The sequence below is a fragment of the Phoxinus phoxinus genome (genome assembly GCF_949152265.1).
Source record: "Phoxinus phoxinus genome assembly, chromosome: 5".
Classification (NCBI taxonomy): Eukaryota; Metazoa; Chordata; class Actinopteri; order Cypriniformes; family Leuciscidae; genus Phoxinus; species Phoxinus phoxinus.
Genome location: NC_136880.1, coordinates 43414954 through 43431091, shown reverse-complemented (window position 1 = coordinate 43431091; position 16138 = coordinate 43414954). Strand labels below are relative to the sequence as shown.

General features: G+C 38.0%; 1 protein-coding gene across 1 annotated transcript; it reads left to right on the top strand.

Moving 5' to 3' along the window:
* The first annotated feature begins 600 nt into the window (after positions 1-600).
* Positions 601-15862, top strand: LOC306998707 (uncharacterized protein). The gene is made up of 3 exons (XM_079612975.1): positions 601-829; positions 9162-9337; positions 15734-15862. Exons 1-3 carry the CDS (start codon positions 631-633, stop codon positions 15749-15751), a joined length of 393 nt encoding a protein of 130 aa, XP_079469101.1. The 5' UTR covers positions 601-630; the 3' UTR covers positions 15752-15862.
* Positions 15863-16138: the final 276 nt, after the last annotated feature.

Genomic DNA, 16138 nt, shown 5'->3' with positions numbered 1-16138 from the left:
ATATAACTAAATAAATCCAACAATAAAAATGTATTAGAATAAATCCAACTCAATAGTGTAGAAAATCATCCTGGAGTCTCTAACAAAAATATAATGTATTACAAGGTTATTTTGAAGTGGTTTTAGTTAGTATACACACAGTATATATAATAAAAAACGTAAAATAAAATAAAGTAAAATTCAAATATTAGTTGAAAAACTTAAACTAAATGAAAATTACAAATGCTGCCTTGGCAATAAAGTTGAAGCACTAAAATTATTTAAAAAAATTATCAATAAAAACTACATAGACCTGATTTAAAAAAAATAAAAATCCAACTCAATAGGCTAGAACATCATCCTGGAGTCTCTAACAAAAACATATCAGGCTTACAAGTGTGTTTTGTTGTTGTTGTGGAAATGCAAATTTAATCTCTTTGTTACTTCTTTGCATGCTTGCATTTCTCAAAAAAAAAAACAAAAAAAAAAAAACCCACGGTAGTACCACCCGTTATGTTTTAGCAGTTAACTCTATTCAAACAAGTGTTGATTCTTGATTTTGCAGTATTGAAGTGTTTGATACTCGTTGTCCTCTGGAAATAGCCGCGTATCTTGCTGTGGATCTGCTGACCCGCTGAGGGGAAGCCCGAGATGCCCGGCGCAGAGACCAGGGCGATCTGCCATCTGGAAGTCTGTCACGAATACCAGCATGTGTGTGTGCCAGCTCACACACAGCTCACACACACCTCCAGCCCTCATGGCCTGCATCGCGTCCCTCAGATAGGAGCACGAGAGGTGGGCTCGCTTTTGTTCGTTCCTCCGCGCGCTGTGCTGGATTCACACTCGACCCGTGAGTGAGTTGCTCTCGCTGCCATGAGTCTCAGTTCACAGAGCGGCTGAATGTTGTCGTCTCGCCGTCTGTATACGATTAAACTCACTGAAAGAGTGCTTAGCTTTTGATTTTATATTTTACATTTTCATGTTATTTCTTTGAAAACTGCTATTTAGGTTTAGTTTATTTTTATTTATTTGCAGTTAATAATAATTTGAGTGCTTCACCCTTTAAATTCTGCTTTTTTTTTCAGATTTATTTCAGTTAACAGCAATGTTTATATATATATTTATATATATATTAGTATATGTAAAACCATAAGCGTTAAGTGAAATAAAATATAAAAATGTAATTTAGTTTAAATTGAAGTACTTAAGTAAAGGATACTAAATAAACTAAAACTATATTGACAATTTTTAATAGGGCTGTTAAACAATTAATCACATCCAAAATAAAAGTTTGTGTTTACATAATAAATGTGTGAGTACTGTGTATAATTATTTTATATATCTAAATACACACACATGCTTGTATATATTTAAGAAATATTTGCATGTATATACTGTATATAGATATATATATAATTTATATTATATATAAATTATAAATATTTTATTTATAAATAAATAAAAATTCTTAAATGTATACATGAACGTGTGTGTATTTATATATACAAAAAAATTATACACAGTAATTATGTAAACACAAACTTTTATTTTGGATGCGATTAATCATTTAACAGCGCTAATTTTAAATCAACTAATAAAAATTATATATACACCAATTTTTTTTAAAAATACTTTAAGTTTTAGTTAATAACAACCCTGTCTCAAAATTAATATATGTATTTATTTATGTATGTGTGTGTATGTATATATATATATATATATATATATATATATATATATATATATATATATATATATATAAATTATCATTAACTTAAAATAAAAAAAAACATAGTTGCTTTAAACAAAACAAACATTAACTGAAATAAAATAAAATATTTATAAGTACTAAAATTACAAAGCTAAATAAACTAACAAAAAAACATAACCATATTCACATTTTTTTAAAACGAATAAAAATGACAAAAACACAACTTTACTAAAAAAAAAGTAAAGAAAAATCTAATTTAAAATATTTAACAAAAACTATAATAGTATCTCAATGATATTTCTTTAATGATATGTTAACTAGTTTATCATCTAAATCATCATCCATCTCGGTTTAATTATTATTATTTATTTAACGTGTTGTTGCAGTGCATTCTGGGATTGCCTTCTCTCTGAACAACACGTACACTAGCTCTCGGCCAAAAGAAAGCATCAGTGCTTCAGTGTTAAATTTACACATCATGCAGTCTCGGGCCACTAGACAAGCGCACCGCATTGATCTGGCAGCCGGTCGACGGGGAAGCCACAGTCCTGACGCTGCGTCTGAAGGCCTCGTGTGGCTCTTTACTCGGGCAGGTTTGAACAGGTTTACTGGGACATTCCTCTGGTTATCTGCTCTCAGCGGGACGTTTATCTCTGCACATCTCGCTGTCTTTGAGTCTGTCTGAGTCTCTTCTCAATGTTTTCCCGGTTTGAGCTTCCCTGTGGCTCAAACTGTAGAGCGCTGGCACTTGCAACACTAATGTCATGGGTTCAATTCCCAGGGAACGCAAGAACTGATAAGAATATACCTTGAAATGCAATGAAAGTCACTTTGGATAAAAGCGTCTGCCAAATGCATAAATGTGACCCTGGACCACAAAACCAGTCACATGGTAATGTATACATCATATGAAAGCTGAATAAATAAGCTTTCCATGGATGTATAGGTTGTTAGGATAGGACAATATTTGACCGAGATGCAAATATTAGAAAATAGTTGTTCGAAAAAAATCTAAGCATTGAGAAAATCTCCTTTAAAGGGTAACTCTCGCCAAAATTGAACCTAGGCTATTTTTGTTTATCTACCCGAGTTAAACTTTCGTGTAAAAGCGTAATTGGAATGGAAACGCCACTTTTAAGATTGACAGAGGTGGACAAAGTACACAACTTCCTTACTTGAGTGAAAGTTCAGATACTACTGGTTAAATATTACTCCGTTACAAGTAAAAGTTGTAAAGACCGATTTTTACTTAAGTGAAAGTACAGAAGTACTTAAGTATCAAAAGTAAAAAGTAAATGTAAATGCATTGTTTTATTATTGTTGCATGTAATACTTACAGTAACTTATGCCTCTGAATTTATGCCTACACTCATATCAACATCACATGTATTTCTATAACACAGCTCCAGTCGTGGGATTGAATAAGTCACTCAATAACGTCCACAATGGTTTCGGACACACAAACGGCTGTTCCCAGTTTTTTGGCTTTTAGTATGAATATGTTAGCCGTACTGTTATCTATAAGCTAGTGCGCTCCAAAACAATGACAAAATTCGCATTTAGAAGACCAAACCCAACGTTGAAAATGAAAATCAGGTTGATGTCAGAATCCAATGTCAGATTGACGTTAATCTCCAACGTTGGACAGACGTTGTATTGTGGTTGAAAATCGGCTGACGTCAGAAACCAACATCAGTCGAGCTCTGGCGTCAACCAGACTTTCATTTACAACCAAAATGCAACACAAATCATCCCTGACGTTACTACTCTCTACTCTAGGACCTTGACAGAAATGCAGTGGAGTAAAAAGTACGGTATTTGTCTTTCAAATGTAGTGACGTTAAAGTAAAAAGTTTCCAGAAAAAATAATACTCAAGTAGAGTACAGATACTCCAAAAGTGTTCTTAAGTACAGTACTCAAGTAAATGTACTTTGTTACTGTCCACCTCTGAAGATTGACCGTATTTTAGTTTTAGGTCAAAATGCCTTTTGAATGAGAGTGCATGGGGCACTTCTGTGATAGCATCAAAATCCCTATTTTTAAAACACTAAAGGCCTTTTCACACTGGACGCGATTTTGACGCACAAATAATTTGCGCAATGGTTTTATTTTTAAACGACTTTTATTTTTTTTGCTTCAATGTCGATTTTTTTTTTACTTTTGCGGCGACAGAAAATCCTTCAGCCAATCACATACAGTGGATTGTTTATTTGATTGCATGTAAACGTAGCCCTGATGATTTTAAGAGGACAGACGCTGCTCTGGACCGATTCCCTGAAGTTCGTGGTTTGTCTCGTCAGATGCGGTGCCACTGTCTGAACGAGCTCCTCAAATTGACCCACAGACATCCGAAAGTAAGTGCGGAACTGGCCATGATAAAGTTTTAGCTCCTGTACAAGATTAGCATAGCTACTCCCCTTCAAACTCTCTATTCTTTAAGATCGGGTGCACCCAAAACCTTCTTTTCTGTCTTTTACAGAAAATGAAAAGCTTGTCTTCACTGGATGATGATGATGATGAATGATCCATGTTTTCTCAGCTGTCGGCGTGAAAGTTTTGGGATGTTGAAGCTCTGAACGTCACAAATTCGCGTCGTGGCTGATGTGAACGGTTTTGACGTTTTTTTTTATTTTGCTTTTTCGTTACGAGTCCGATGTGAAAGGGCCTTTAAGAAGGCTCGACACAACATGAAACTGTGCTTGAAGTGTCACCAGGGCCTCTACACATGAACTCCAGCATTGAGAACATCGTTTGTGTACACAGAGTTTACTAAAAAGAAATGAGCCGGCGTTCTGGCGTACAACCATGTACGCTACGCTGTTTTTGCGCACAAAACGTATTCTCGTCGCTTGATAAAATTAAAGGGGCAGTGTGTAGGAATTACTCCCATCTAGCGGTGAAATTGTATTTTGCATTCAGACGAATAGTGTCTCTAGCGCCTCGCTTTTTCAAACGCGTGTTGCAACTCGGCAGCCGTTATGTGCCGAGAAGCGATGACAACAATCGCCCTCCGTCGAGTTTAACTATACGTCACATGTTCTGCTGTTATGCGGCCGATATAATGAGTTACACAACCAAGCAATGGTTATTATATAATCATCAGCTCTCTCCACATAGGAAAAGCTATCCCGTTATTACTCTCGGTTTTTGAATTCGCCGTCGCGTTTCCTTTTAAATTAAATGTTGTAATTTCTCCCGTGGCTCGGCATAAGATCCTGAATTATGAAGTACCGTGCAGTGCAGCCGTTCAGATGTACCGGGGCAGTGACACGCATTACTCTCTCCTCGTCCGCTTCAGTGCCAGTCACGTTACGCCGGCTCTGGACGAACACGCGCTGAGCTAGCCTAGCGCTTTTTGTCCCTCTCTGCTATTATAGTTTTTCAAGATGGCGGAACAACATGGACGCGTCCGTGGACTTACCCGTCATGTAAATAAAGATAAGAAGTTCTCCACGTACGAGGATAAGTCGGATCATTGGCAGAGGTAATTGAACACCATTGAGGACACATTTATGAATAAAGACATTGATTTTAGTTAATAAAATACTTAAACTACACATTGTCCCTTTAAAGTTGAGCCGCTGTAGTCACTCGGACTATTTTAAACATTGTCTTTACTAACTTTCTGGGCCGGCAACTTTAAATTACGACAGAAGCCTCTGGAGGAGTGAGACAGCGCTTATATTTAATCACTAATATCTTCATTTGTGTCCCGAAGATGAAGAGAGTCTGACGGGGAACAACATGAGGGAGAGTCATTACTGACAGAGTTTATATTTCTGGCTGAACTAACGCTTTAAGTTGCAGTTAGTTGAGTTATATATATATATATATATATTTCCTTTCTGATGAATAATGCTGCATGATTGTACCTCCAGGATCTTCAGACATCAGTGTGAATCTCTTACTCACAGACGGATGATTCTCCAGATAACAAGAGGAGAGATCGCTTACCTCTGATAGTTACTGAGGAGCCGGTAAATATTACTGTAAAACAAGTGGCGCTCTTTGTTTCAAAGGAAGCAAAACATAAAACATATTCTAGAAGACTTGAGCTTTGTCCAAACATGTCTGATGGACAATAAAAAACGTATAGCCTGGTACATTTCATGTGTACAGAGAGTCTGGCCTCTCTCCATTGACAAGCGTTAACTTCCTTGTAGGCGGTCCTCTGTTGAAGTGTAAAACTATTGGATCTGCCCAGAGCCACTCTGGATCTGCCGTAACCAATCGCTAACGTTTGGTCGTGACGTATGACGACTCAAACTAGCGTACAACCTCAACGTCATCGTTCTCAGCCACTCCCTCTGTTCGCCGATTGGACCAGTAAAAATTGACCGGAGAAAACCCAAGAATACACCACAATCCCAGACGTAGTTCTGAAGGAAAATGAAAATTTACCGGAAGTACGTAGGAGGGCAAAGCCAGGCTAATAAAAACGTGGATCTAATTCCACAATAGGTAGTTGTTGCTAAAGCAAAATTCAGATTTTAATTAACAATAGGCTCCGTTTCAATTCACGACTTGGAATTTTAACTGAATGTGTAATAAGAATTCAAATTGGAATGACAATTCAGAGAAATTCAACAGATTCTGGTCAATTATAAACTTGATAAATTTAAATTTTATATATGTATATATTTCAATTAAGGTTTGTAGGGCCTTTAAATCTTTCATTAAAACTTCCTGCAAAATTTTCTCAAGTTATTATTCAAAGTTTGTCTTATAGCAGTAATATTGATTTCTTTGAATTTTAATTCAATGTAATTCTACATGCCTAAAGTCGCTATGAAATGGACGTTTTCTATTGTGCCGCTTCTGGAACGCTTCTGGAACAAGAACGAATGTGGGCGGGGCTTGAGTGTGTCTGTGGGGAATTGATTGGATGGTTGTGGTTTGCTATTGACTGATCTCGTGTGAGTGACAGGTTATAGCCCCGCCCACATCATCAGAGAAGAGAAGCTGCAAGAGGAATTTATTCTGATTCAAGATTACGAGACAGGAATTATAAAAAAAAAAAATATGTGCATGGATAAATCATTTAAAATAAATTTTTTACATAAAAAATATTAATACATATAAAAATACGTTTTATACAAATATTTCGGCAATATTCCATAAATATTAATATATTAAATAATTACTTTAATTTTAAATTCTAATTGTTGATTGTGTTTTATTTTATTTTTTTGGCTCAATAGTGGCCAATCCGTGTGTACTGTGTATAATTATTTTGTATATATAAATACACACACATGCATGTATATATTTAAGAAAATGTGTTATTTTTTATATAATATATATTATGTGTAAAAAAAATATATATATATTTACAGTATATATATGGAAATATTTCTTAAATGTATACATGCATGTGTGTGTATTTATATATATATATATATATATATATATATATATCACACAAAATAATTATACACAGTACACACACACATATGTAAACACCAACTTTTATTTTGGATACGATTAATCATTGCCCAGCACTAAAAACTATACATTTATATATAATCTTTCTAAGACATATTATTGGCAGATATTGATATTTATATGCTTTTTATGTAAGTCTGCTATACTGTTATAAAGAACTCATTGATGCATTGTGCCGTTTTTAGATTTTATTTGAAAAAAGTCAAGGGCTTTGACCTGATGTGAGACTTCATCACATCGCTGTGTGTTTTGTCAGCAGAAATGAATCTGTCCGTCTGTGTGTTCTTCTCTTCGACACCTAAAGCCCGTGCCGCTCACCCTCATCTGTGCGCGACGGGCCGGTGTCACAGGATCGGTTCTGCTGGGCTGTTTTCAACAATACGCCAGCACACCTGCAGCTCCGGGGTCGGGTCTGAGTCTCAGTCCTCACAGGTGCGGGCCGCTAATCTCTCACTTTTGTGAATTATTCATATTTTAGATGAGTAAAGTTCGTTGGGCTTGACAAAGCCGTTTGAAAGTTTTATAAGTGGAAGTGGAAAGAAAGAAAGTAATTGCTAGAAAAACATTAGCATGTTGTCACACATTGCTAACATGAAATTAGCAGGTTTAAGCACACATTGCTAACATGAAATTAGCAGGTTTAAGCACACATTGCTAACAAGAATTAGCAGGTTTAAGCACACATTGCTAACAAGAATTAGCAGGTTTAAGCACACATTGCTAACAAGAATTAGCAGGTTTAAGCACACATTGCTAACAAGAATTAGCAGGTTTAAGCACACATTGCTAACAAGAATTAGCAGGTTTAAGCACACATTGCTAACAAGAATTAGCAGGTTTAAGCACACATTGCTAACAAGAATTAGCAGGTTTAAGCACACATTGCTAACATGGATTTTTATGTTGCTAGCATGTTTTAGCATGTTGTTAACATGTTTAAGCATTTTGTTCAGCAAGTGTTCAATCATGGTAGCAATGTGCCAATATGATGCTAGCATTCTTTGCAATTGGTTAACGTGAATTAGTACACAGCTAACATTAATTAGCATGTTGTTACCATGTTTAACATGTTGTTAACATGAATTGGCATTTTGTTAACATGACTTAACAGGTTTTACCACATTGTTAACACCAATTATGTTTGCTAACTTGATTTAGCATTTTGCTTGCATGAATTGGTATTTTTCTAACATGAATTAGCAGGTTTTTCCATATATCTACATAATAAAGGCTAGATGTCTTACGGCGGAGTCTCTAACGTCATCACCGGCGGCCATCTTGTCACAGGCAAGCGTTTTGGCGGGCTCTGTGGTTCCTGATGTACGGCGAGTGATCCGCACGAACACAAATACTCTTATCTCGCTGAAATCTTGACGGATTTAAAAACTGTTTGGTTTCAACAAACGTTATTAACGTGGCTATAATTCTGGATGCTTGAACATGTTGAAATATATAATATTATAATTATTCATAAGTATGCAGTGTCATAACTACATCTCTGACGTTTATAACAAACCAACCCTTTTGAAAATCAGTATAAAATTGAGCAACTTAGGGTTATTTAAAAAGTACATGCACCATTAAAACACAATGTTACGAGTGAGCGAGCTGACTGTGACAAGATGGCCGCCAGGTGCGGACGTCGACCTTCATTGGCCAGCAGCGTGGACGAGACATCTAGCCTTTATTATGTACATCTATGGGTTTTACCACATTGCTAACGTTAATGCATGCTAGCATGTTTTAGCACATTGTTAGCACGAATTTGCATTTTGCTAGCATGGTAATTCATTGCTAGCAAAAATTTCAATCATGCTAGCAATGTGTTAACATGATGTTAACATTGTGTCAACATGAATTATCTTGATTTTAACATGAATTAGGAGCACAACTGTGTAATAAAGTGGTTAGCTTAACTTAACTAGCATGAATTACCATGTTGCTTTTCATCCAAAAGAAAAAGTCAAGCGCTTTGACCAGATGTGAGACTTCACTGTTACATTAGTGTGTGTCTTGTGTCAGCAGATGTGAAGCCGTCTGTGTGTTCTTGTCTTCGACAGCTAAAGCCCGTGCCGCTCACCCTCATCTGTGCGCGACGGGCCGGTGTCACAGGATCGGTTCTGCTGGGCTGTTTTCAACAATACGCCAGCACACCTGCAGGTCCGGGGTCGGGGGTCGAGTCTGAGTCTCAGTCCTCACAGGTGCGGGCCGCTATTGAAACCTCACCTGTCACTCACCTGCCGCCTTTGATTTTAGCAAGCGCTTCCAACGCTTCCTGCGCTAGCTTAACATTCCTGCGCGAGGCCTCGCATGAGCGAAACGTTAAAAGGCAGACGCAAGCTCGAGGGCAACCAGACTGTCAGCGTCTGGTTTGATGCAATGATGCCGTAACTCTTTAGAGATTAGGCACAGTTTGGGTAATGGTTATGCTGAGTGTTTCTATGGGTCTGTGACTCAAGCCACCTTTATTTCTATTGTTCAGAAGACAATAGTGTCATTATTTAGATCACTTGCACGGCAAACAATGCTTTTCTTACTTAGTATTTTTGTCTTGTTTCCAGTCCAAATATCTAAACATTCTTAAATCAAGATGCATTTACTAGAGGGGTAAAATGCCATAAGATATTATGTCTTGTTTTGAAATAAATCAAAATGAAATTATATTTTGCTTAAGGCGAGACACTACAGGTGAATAGGGTACAATTGTAAAATAATAGATATAACCATGAAACTTCCTCAGTTGATTACTTACACAAGGTCATAAAAAAAATGTATTACAAGTTTTTGAAATTTGTATGTTTAATTATGCAAATTAGGCATTATCTCATTAAATATGCGCACTTTTGCATATATTTTCGGTAGATAGATCTGAACATATGATAAAGCCAGGTGCAAAAGTCTTTTTTCATTTTGATTACACACAAGATAAGTTGAAAAAAGATGTTCAGAGGGATTTCAGGATATATGCTTTCATTACCTAGGAAATCAAAATATACTGTCCATAGCCTTAAAAAATCGATTTTCGCCATATTTTGTCACATAAATCAGGCCAGGAATGATTTATTAACAAATCCCTCTGAACATATCTTCAGAATACTGCTAAGTGTGTAACTGGAGAGTTTGGTGTACATCGGCTGAGATGTGTCACTGGAGAATGACAAAAAACTCATTTTGAGAAAAAGGCATTTAAAGATTTGTAATGTAAAAATTCATTCTTTTTTAGTGGAAACAACTATTTACTGACACAATATCTTATCAAATAATTAGCAACAACAATACAAACCACCTAAATCACATCAAAACTTATAAACACAGCATTTATGGCCTTTAACGGAACAGAAAAACAGTAAAAAACACACATCTGAGTGTCAGAGCGCGTCACGTGATGCATCTGAACCAATCACGGTGTTAGAAATTGACATCAGCCAATGAGATTTCGCTTTTAGAGTTAAATACCTATTGTACTTTCACGATTGGTTGCTGATAAAAAGGAAATGACCATATTTGGATCCGACAGCGTTGTACAGGAGAGAGCTTTCCAGACGTGTGTGAGATTAAAGGAAGAAGACAGAGATCGCGGATCATCTTGATTAAGAACGCCAACTTTTGTTGAATTTCGGAGAAATCTACAGACGCAAATAGACAAAGTTAGTAAAATAAAGACCTAAATGTGTATTTTGGACTTTTTTTCACCACAAGTCTGAAAGAAGATGTTATTGAAGGCAAATATCCCAAAATATAAAATAAGGTTTTTGCCTGCCGTGTCTCGCCTTAAAACAAGTAAAATTATCTCTCAGTGGGGTAATCTTGTTTCTGTTTGAATTACTTCTCTTACCCCATTGGCAGATAATTGTGCTGTTTTTTAAGCAACACCTCTCAAGTTTGATTATTTCCACAGAAAAAAAGACATACTTTCTTATAGCATTTTATTACTTTAGTAAATTAATTTTGATTTAAGAATATTTTAGGTTTTTGGACTGGAAACAAGACAAAAATACTGAGTAAGAAAAGCAGTTTTTCCAGTTTATGTTCAAGTTTAGTTCTTATCTGATAGTGTCAGTGCAGTCAAATCGATAAAGTTAATCCAAAAATGAAAAAAAATAATGTCATCAATTACTCACTCTGTCGTTCCAAACCCGTAAGACTTTCGTTCATCTTCGAAACAAGTTTAAAATCAAATATGAGAGATTTCTGTCCCTCATTTGACAGTTTACACAAATACCACTTTGATGCTTAAAAAAGTTTGGTAAACATTTATTGTAGGATTTTAGTCACATGTGAACATAAACAGCTCGACTATACCTGCTTCATGCTCGAGAATGAACCTCATTGGTTCTTGAGAAGCTCAAACGTGCTGCGTAACACGAGAATGATCCTCATTGGTTCTTGAGAAGCTCAAACGTGCTGCGTAACACGAGAATGATCCTCATTGGTTCTTGAGAAGCTCAAACGTGATGCGTAACACGGGAATGATCCTCATTGGTTCTTGAGAAGCTCAAACGTGATGCGTAACACGAGAATGATCCTCATTGGTTCTTGAGAAGCTCAAACGTGATGCGTAACACGAGAATGATCCTCATTGGTTCTTGAGAAGCTCAAACGTGATGCGTAACACGGGAATGATCCTCATTGGTTCTTGAGAAGCTCAAACGTGATGCGTAACACGAGAATGATCCTCATTGGTTCTTGAGAAGCTCAAACGTGATGCGTAACACGAGAATGATCCTCATTGGTTCTTGAGAAGCTCAAACGTGATGCGTAACACGGGAATGATCCTCATTGGTTCTTGAGAAGCTCAAACGTGCTGCGTAACACGAGAATGATCCTCATTGGTTCTTGAGAAGCTCAAACGTGCTGCGTAACACGAGAATGATCCTCATTGGTTCTTGAGAAGCTCAAACGTGATGCGTAACACGGGAATGATCCTCATTGGTTCTTGAGAAGCTCAAACGTGCTGCGTAACACGAGAATGATCCTCATTGGTTCTTGAGAAGCTCAAACGTGCTGCGTAACACGAGAATGATCCTCATTGGTTCTTGAGAAGCTCAAACGTGATGCGTAACACGAGAATGATCCTCATTGGTTCTTGAGAAGCTCAAACGTGATGCGTAACACGAGAATGATCCTCATTGGTTCTTGAGAAGCTCAAACGTGTTGCGTAACACGAGAATGATCCTCATTGGTTCTTGAGAAGCTCAAACGTGATGCGTAACACGAGAATGATCCTCATTGGGTCTTGAGAAGCTCAAACGTGTTGCGTAACACGAGAATGATCCTCATTGGTTCTTGAGAAGCTCAAACGTGCTGCGTAACACGAGAATGATCCTCATTGGTTCTTGAGAAGCTCAAACGTGATGCGTAACACGAGAATGATCCTCATTGGTTCTTGAGAAGCTCAAACGTGCTGCGTAACACGAGAATGATCCTCATTGGTTCTTGAGAAGCTCAAACGTGTTGCGTAACACGAGAATGATCCTCATTGGTTCTTGAGAAGCTCAAACGTGCTGCGTAACACGAGAATGATCCTCATTGGTTCTTGAGAAGCTCAAACGTGATGCGTAACACGAGAATGATCCTCATTGGGTCTTGAGAAGCTCAAACGTGTTGCGTAACACGAGAATGATCCTCATTGGTTCTTGAGAAGCTCAAACGTGATGCGTAACACGAGAATGATCCTCATTGGGTCTTGAGAAGCTCAAACGTGTTGCGTAACACGAGAATGATCCTCATTGGTTCTTGAGAAGCTCAAGCGTGAAGCGTAACACAATAATGATCCTCATTGGTTCTTGAGAAGCTCAAACGTGCTGCGTAACACGAGAATGATCCTCATTGGTTCTTGAGAAGCTCAAACGTGCTGCGTAACACGAGAATGATCCTCATTGGTTCTTGAGAAGCTCAAACGTGCTGCGTAACACGAGAATGATCCTCATTGGTTCTTGAGAAGCTCAAACGTGATGCGTAACACGAGAATGATCCTCATTGGTTCTTGAGAAGCTCAAAGGTGCTGCGTAACACGAGAATGATCCTCATTGGGTCTTGAGAAGCTCAAACGTGCTGCGTAACCCGAGAATGAACCTCATTGGTTCTTGAGAAGCTCAAACGCGTTGCGTAACACGAGAATGATCCTCATTGGGTCTTGAGAAGCTCAAAGGTGCTGCGTAACACGAGAATGATCCTCATTGGTTCTTGAGAAGCTCAAACGTGCTGCGTAACCCGAGAATGAACCTCATTGGTTCTTGAGAAGCTCAAACGCGTTGCGTAACACGAGAATGATCCTCATTGGTTCTTGAGAAGCTCAAACGTGCTGCGTAACCCGAGAATGAACCTCATTGGTTCTTGAGAAGCTCAAACGCGTTGCGTAACACGAGAATGAACCTCATTGGTTCTTGAGAAGCTCAAACGCGTTGCGTAACACGAGAATGATCCTCATTGGTTCTTGAGAAGCTCAAAGGTGCTGCGTAACACGAGAATGATCCTCATTGGTTCTTGAGAAGCTCAAACGTGCTGCGTAACCCGAGAATGAACCTCATTGGTTCTTGAGAAGCTCAAACGCGTTGCGTAACACGAGAATGATCCTCATTGGGTCTTGAGAAGCTCAAACGTGATGCGTAACACGAGAATGATCCTCATTGGGTCTTGAGAAGCTCAAACGTGCTGCGTAACACGAGAATGATCCTCATTGGTTCTTGAGAAGCTCAAACGTGCTGCGTAACACGAGAATGATCCTCATTGGTTCTTGAGAAGCTCAAACGTGCTGCGTAACACGAGAATGATCCTCATTGGTTCTTGAGAAGCTCAAACGTGCTGCGTAACACGAGAATGATCCTCATTGGTTCTTGAGAAGCTCAAACGTGCTGCGTAACACGAGAATGATCCTCATTGGTTCTTGAGAAGCTCAAACGTGCTGCGTAACACGAGAATGAACCTCATTGGTTCTTGAGAAGCTCAAACGTGATGCGTAACACGAGAATGATCCTCATTGGGTCTTGAGAAGCTCAAACGTGCTGCGTAACACGAGAATGATCCTCATTGGTTCTTGAGAAGCTCAAACGTGATGCGTAACACGAGAATGATCCTCATTGGTTCTTGAGAAGCTCAAAGGTGCTGCGTAACACGAGAATGAACCTCATTGGTTCTTGAGAAGCTCAAACGTGCTGCGTAACACGAGAATGATCCTCATTGGTTCTTGAGAAGCTCAAACGTGATGCGTAACACGAGAATGATCCTCATTGGTTCTTGAGAAGCTCAAACGTGCTGCGTAACACGAGAATGATCCTCATTGGTTCTTGAGAAGCTCAAACGTGCTGCGTAACACGAGAATGATCCTCATTGGTTCTTGAGAAGCTCAAACGTGCTGCGTAACACAAGAATGAACCTCATTGGTTCTTGAGAAGCTCAAACGTGCTGCGTAACACGAGAATGATCCTCATTGGTTCTTGAGAAGCTCAAACGTGCTGCGTAACACGAGAATGATCCTCATTGGTTCTTGAGAAGCTCAAACGTGCTGCGTAACACGAGAATGATCCTCATTGGTTCTTGAGAAGCTCAAACGTGCTGCGTAACACGAGAATGATCCTCATTGGTTCTTGAGAAGCTCAAACGTGCTGCGTAACACAAGAATGATCCTCATTGGTTCTTGAGAAGCTCAAAGGTGCTGCGTAACACGAGAATGATCCTCATTGGTTCTTGAGAAGCTCAAACGTGCTGCGTAACACGAGAATGATCCTCATTGGTTCTTGAGAAGCTCAAACGTGCTGCGTAACACAAGAATGAACCTCATTGGTAAATCTGAGCACAGTTTGATTTATTAAGATCTCTTTAATTCTATAGGAGACACTTGAGATTATTGAGTTTCTTCATTTAATCAGTTGGCGAGTTGATTCCACTGACCATGAATACAAAGCTTGAATTGCTCTGGATAATTACGCTATAGTCTTCTGTAGAGATGCATTCGAATTTGTTTCATAAGTTATTAATTTTTCAAGCACAGTTAATGTGTTAACAGTCATTAACTAACAATTCGCAAAACATTTGCAAATAATATCACAATGCAAAAAAAAAAAGTATTTGCTGGAAACTCAAAAATAAAACATTTGGACACATTCAAGTGATTAAAATAACATTTATCTATCTATCTATTGATTGTTATTTTTGCAAATGTGTAAAATAAATAAAGAAATGAAAATAAATTCACACTTAAACTAACAAATCAAAAAATATGCCGGTTTTTCATTATGCAAAATATTATTTATTTAAAAATATTTGGACATTAACGAAATTATCATTATTTTTTATTAATATTATTAGTGTATTTTTTACATTATTTCAAACAAGGAAAAAAAATACTTTATTTGCATGAATAAATCTCACAATTTGAAAAGCTGATAAATGTTAGTGCTTGAAACATTGGGAATTTTTTTTATTTACTAGTAAAACTTTTGGACACATCCACAAAAGAAACGATGAAATCAATTACTCACTCTCATGTCGTTCCAAACCTGTAAGACTTTCGTTCAACATCATTTACGTATGAATGTATGCATGCCTGACTTGGCTAGATAATATTTTACGGGAACTCATTTGTGATTTTCCTTTAGATTCTGCTGACGAGATAAAGAGGAAGAGTCATCTTCAGGGTGTGTGTGTGTGTGTGTGTGTGTGTGTGTGTGTGTGTGTGTGTGTGTGTGTGTGTGTGTGTGTGTGTGTGTGTGTGTGTGTGTGTGTGTGTGTGTGTGTGTGTGTGTGTGTGTGTGTGTGTGTGTGTGTGTGTGTGTGTGTGTGTGTGTGTGTGTGTGTGTGTGTGTGTGTGTGTGTGTGTGTGTGTGTGTGTGTGTGTGTGTGTGTGTGTGTGTGTGTGTGTGTGTGTGTGTGTGTGTGTGTGTGTGTGTGTGTGTGTGTGTGTGTGTGTGTGTGTGCGTGAATCTCAGCATCTGCCCGTCAGCACCTGATAAGAGTGGAGTGGGAGATGTTTTCATCAGTGTCTGCAACACAACATGTTCCCG

Coding starts and splice junctions, on each gene's coding strand:
- LOC306998707 (XM_079612975.1), top strand. CDS start 631: ATGCCCGGCGCAGAGACCAGGGCGATCTGCCATCTGGAAGTCTGTCAC. Junction 830..9,161: donor GCTGGATTCACACTCGACCC/GTGAGTGAGTTG, acceptor TTGTGTCAGCAG/ATGTGAAGCCGTCTGTGTGT.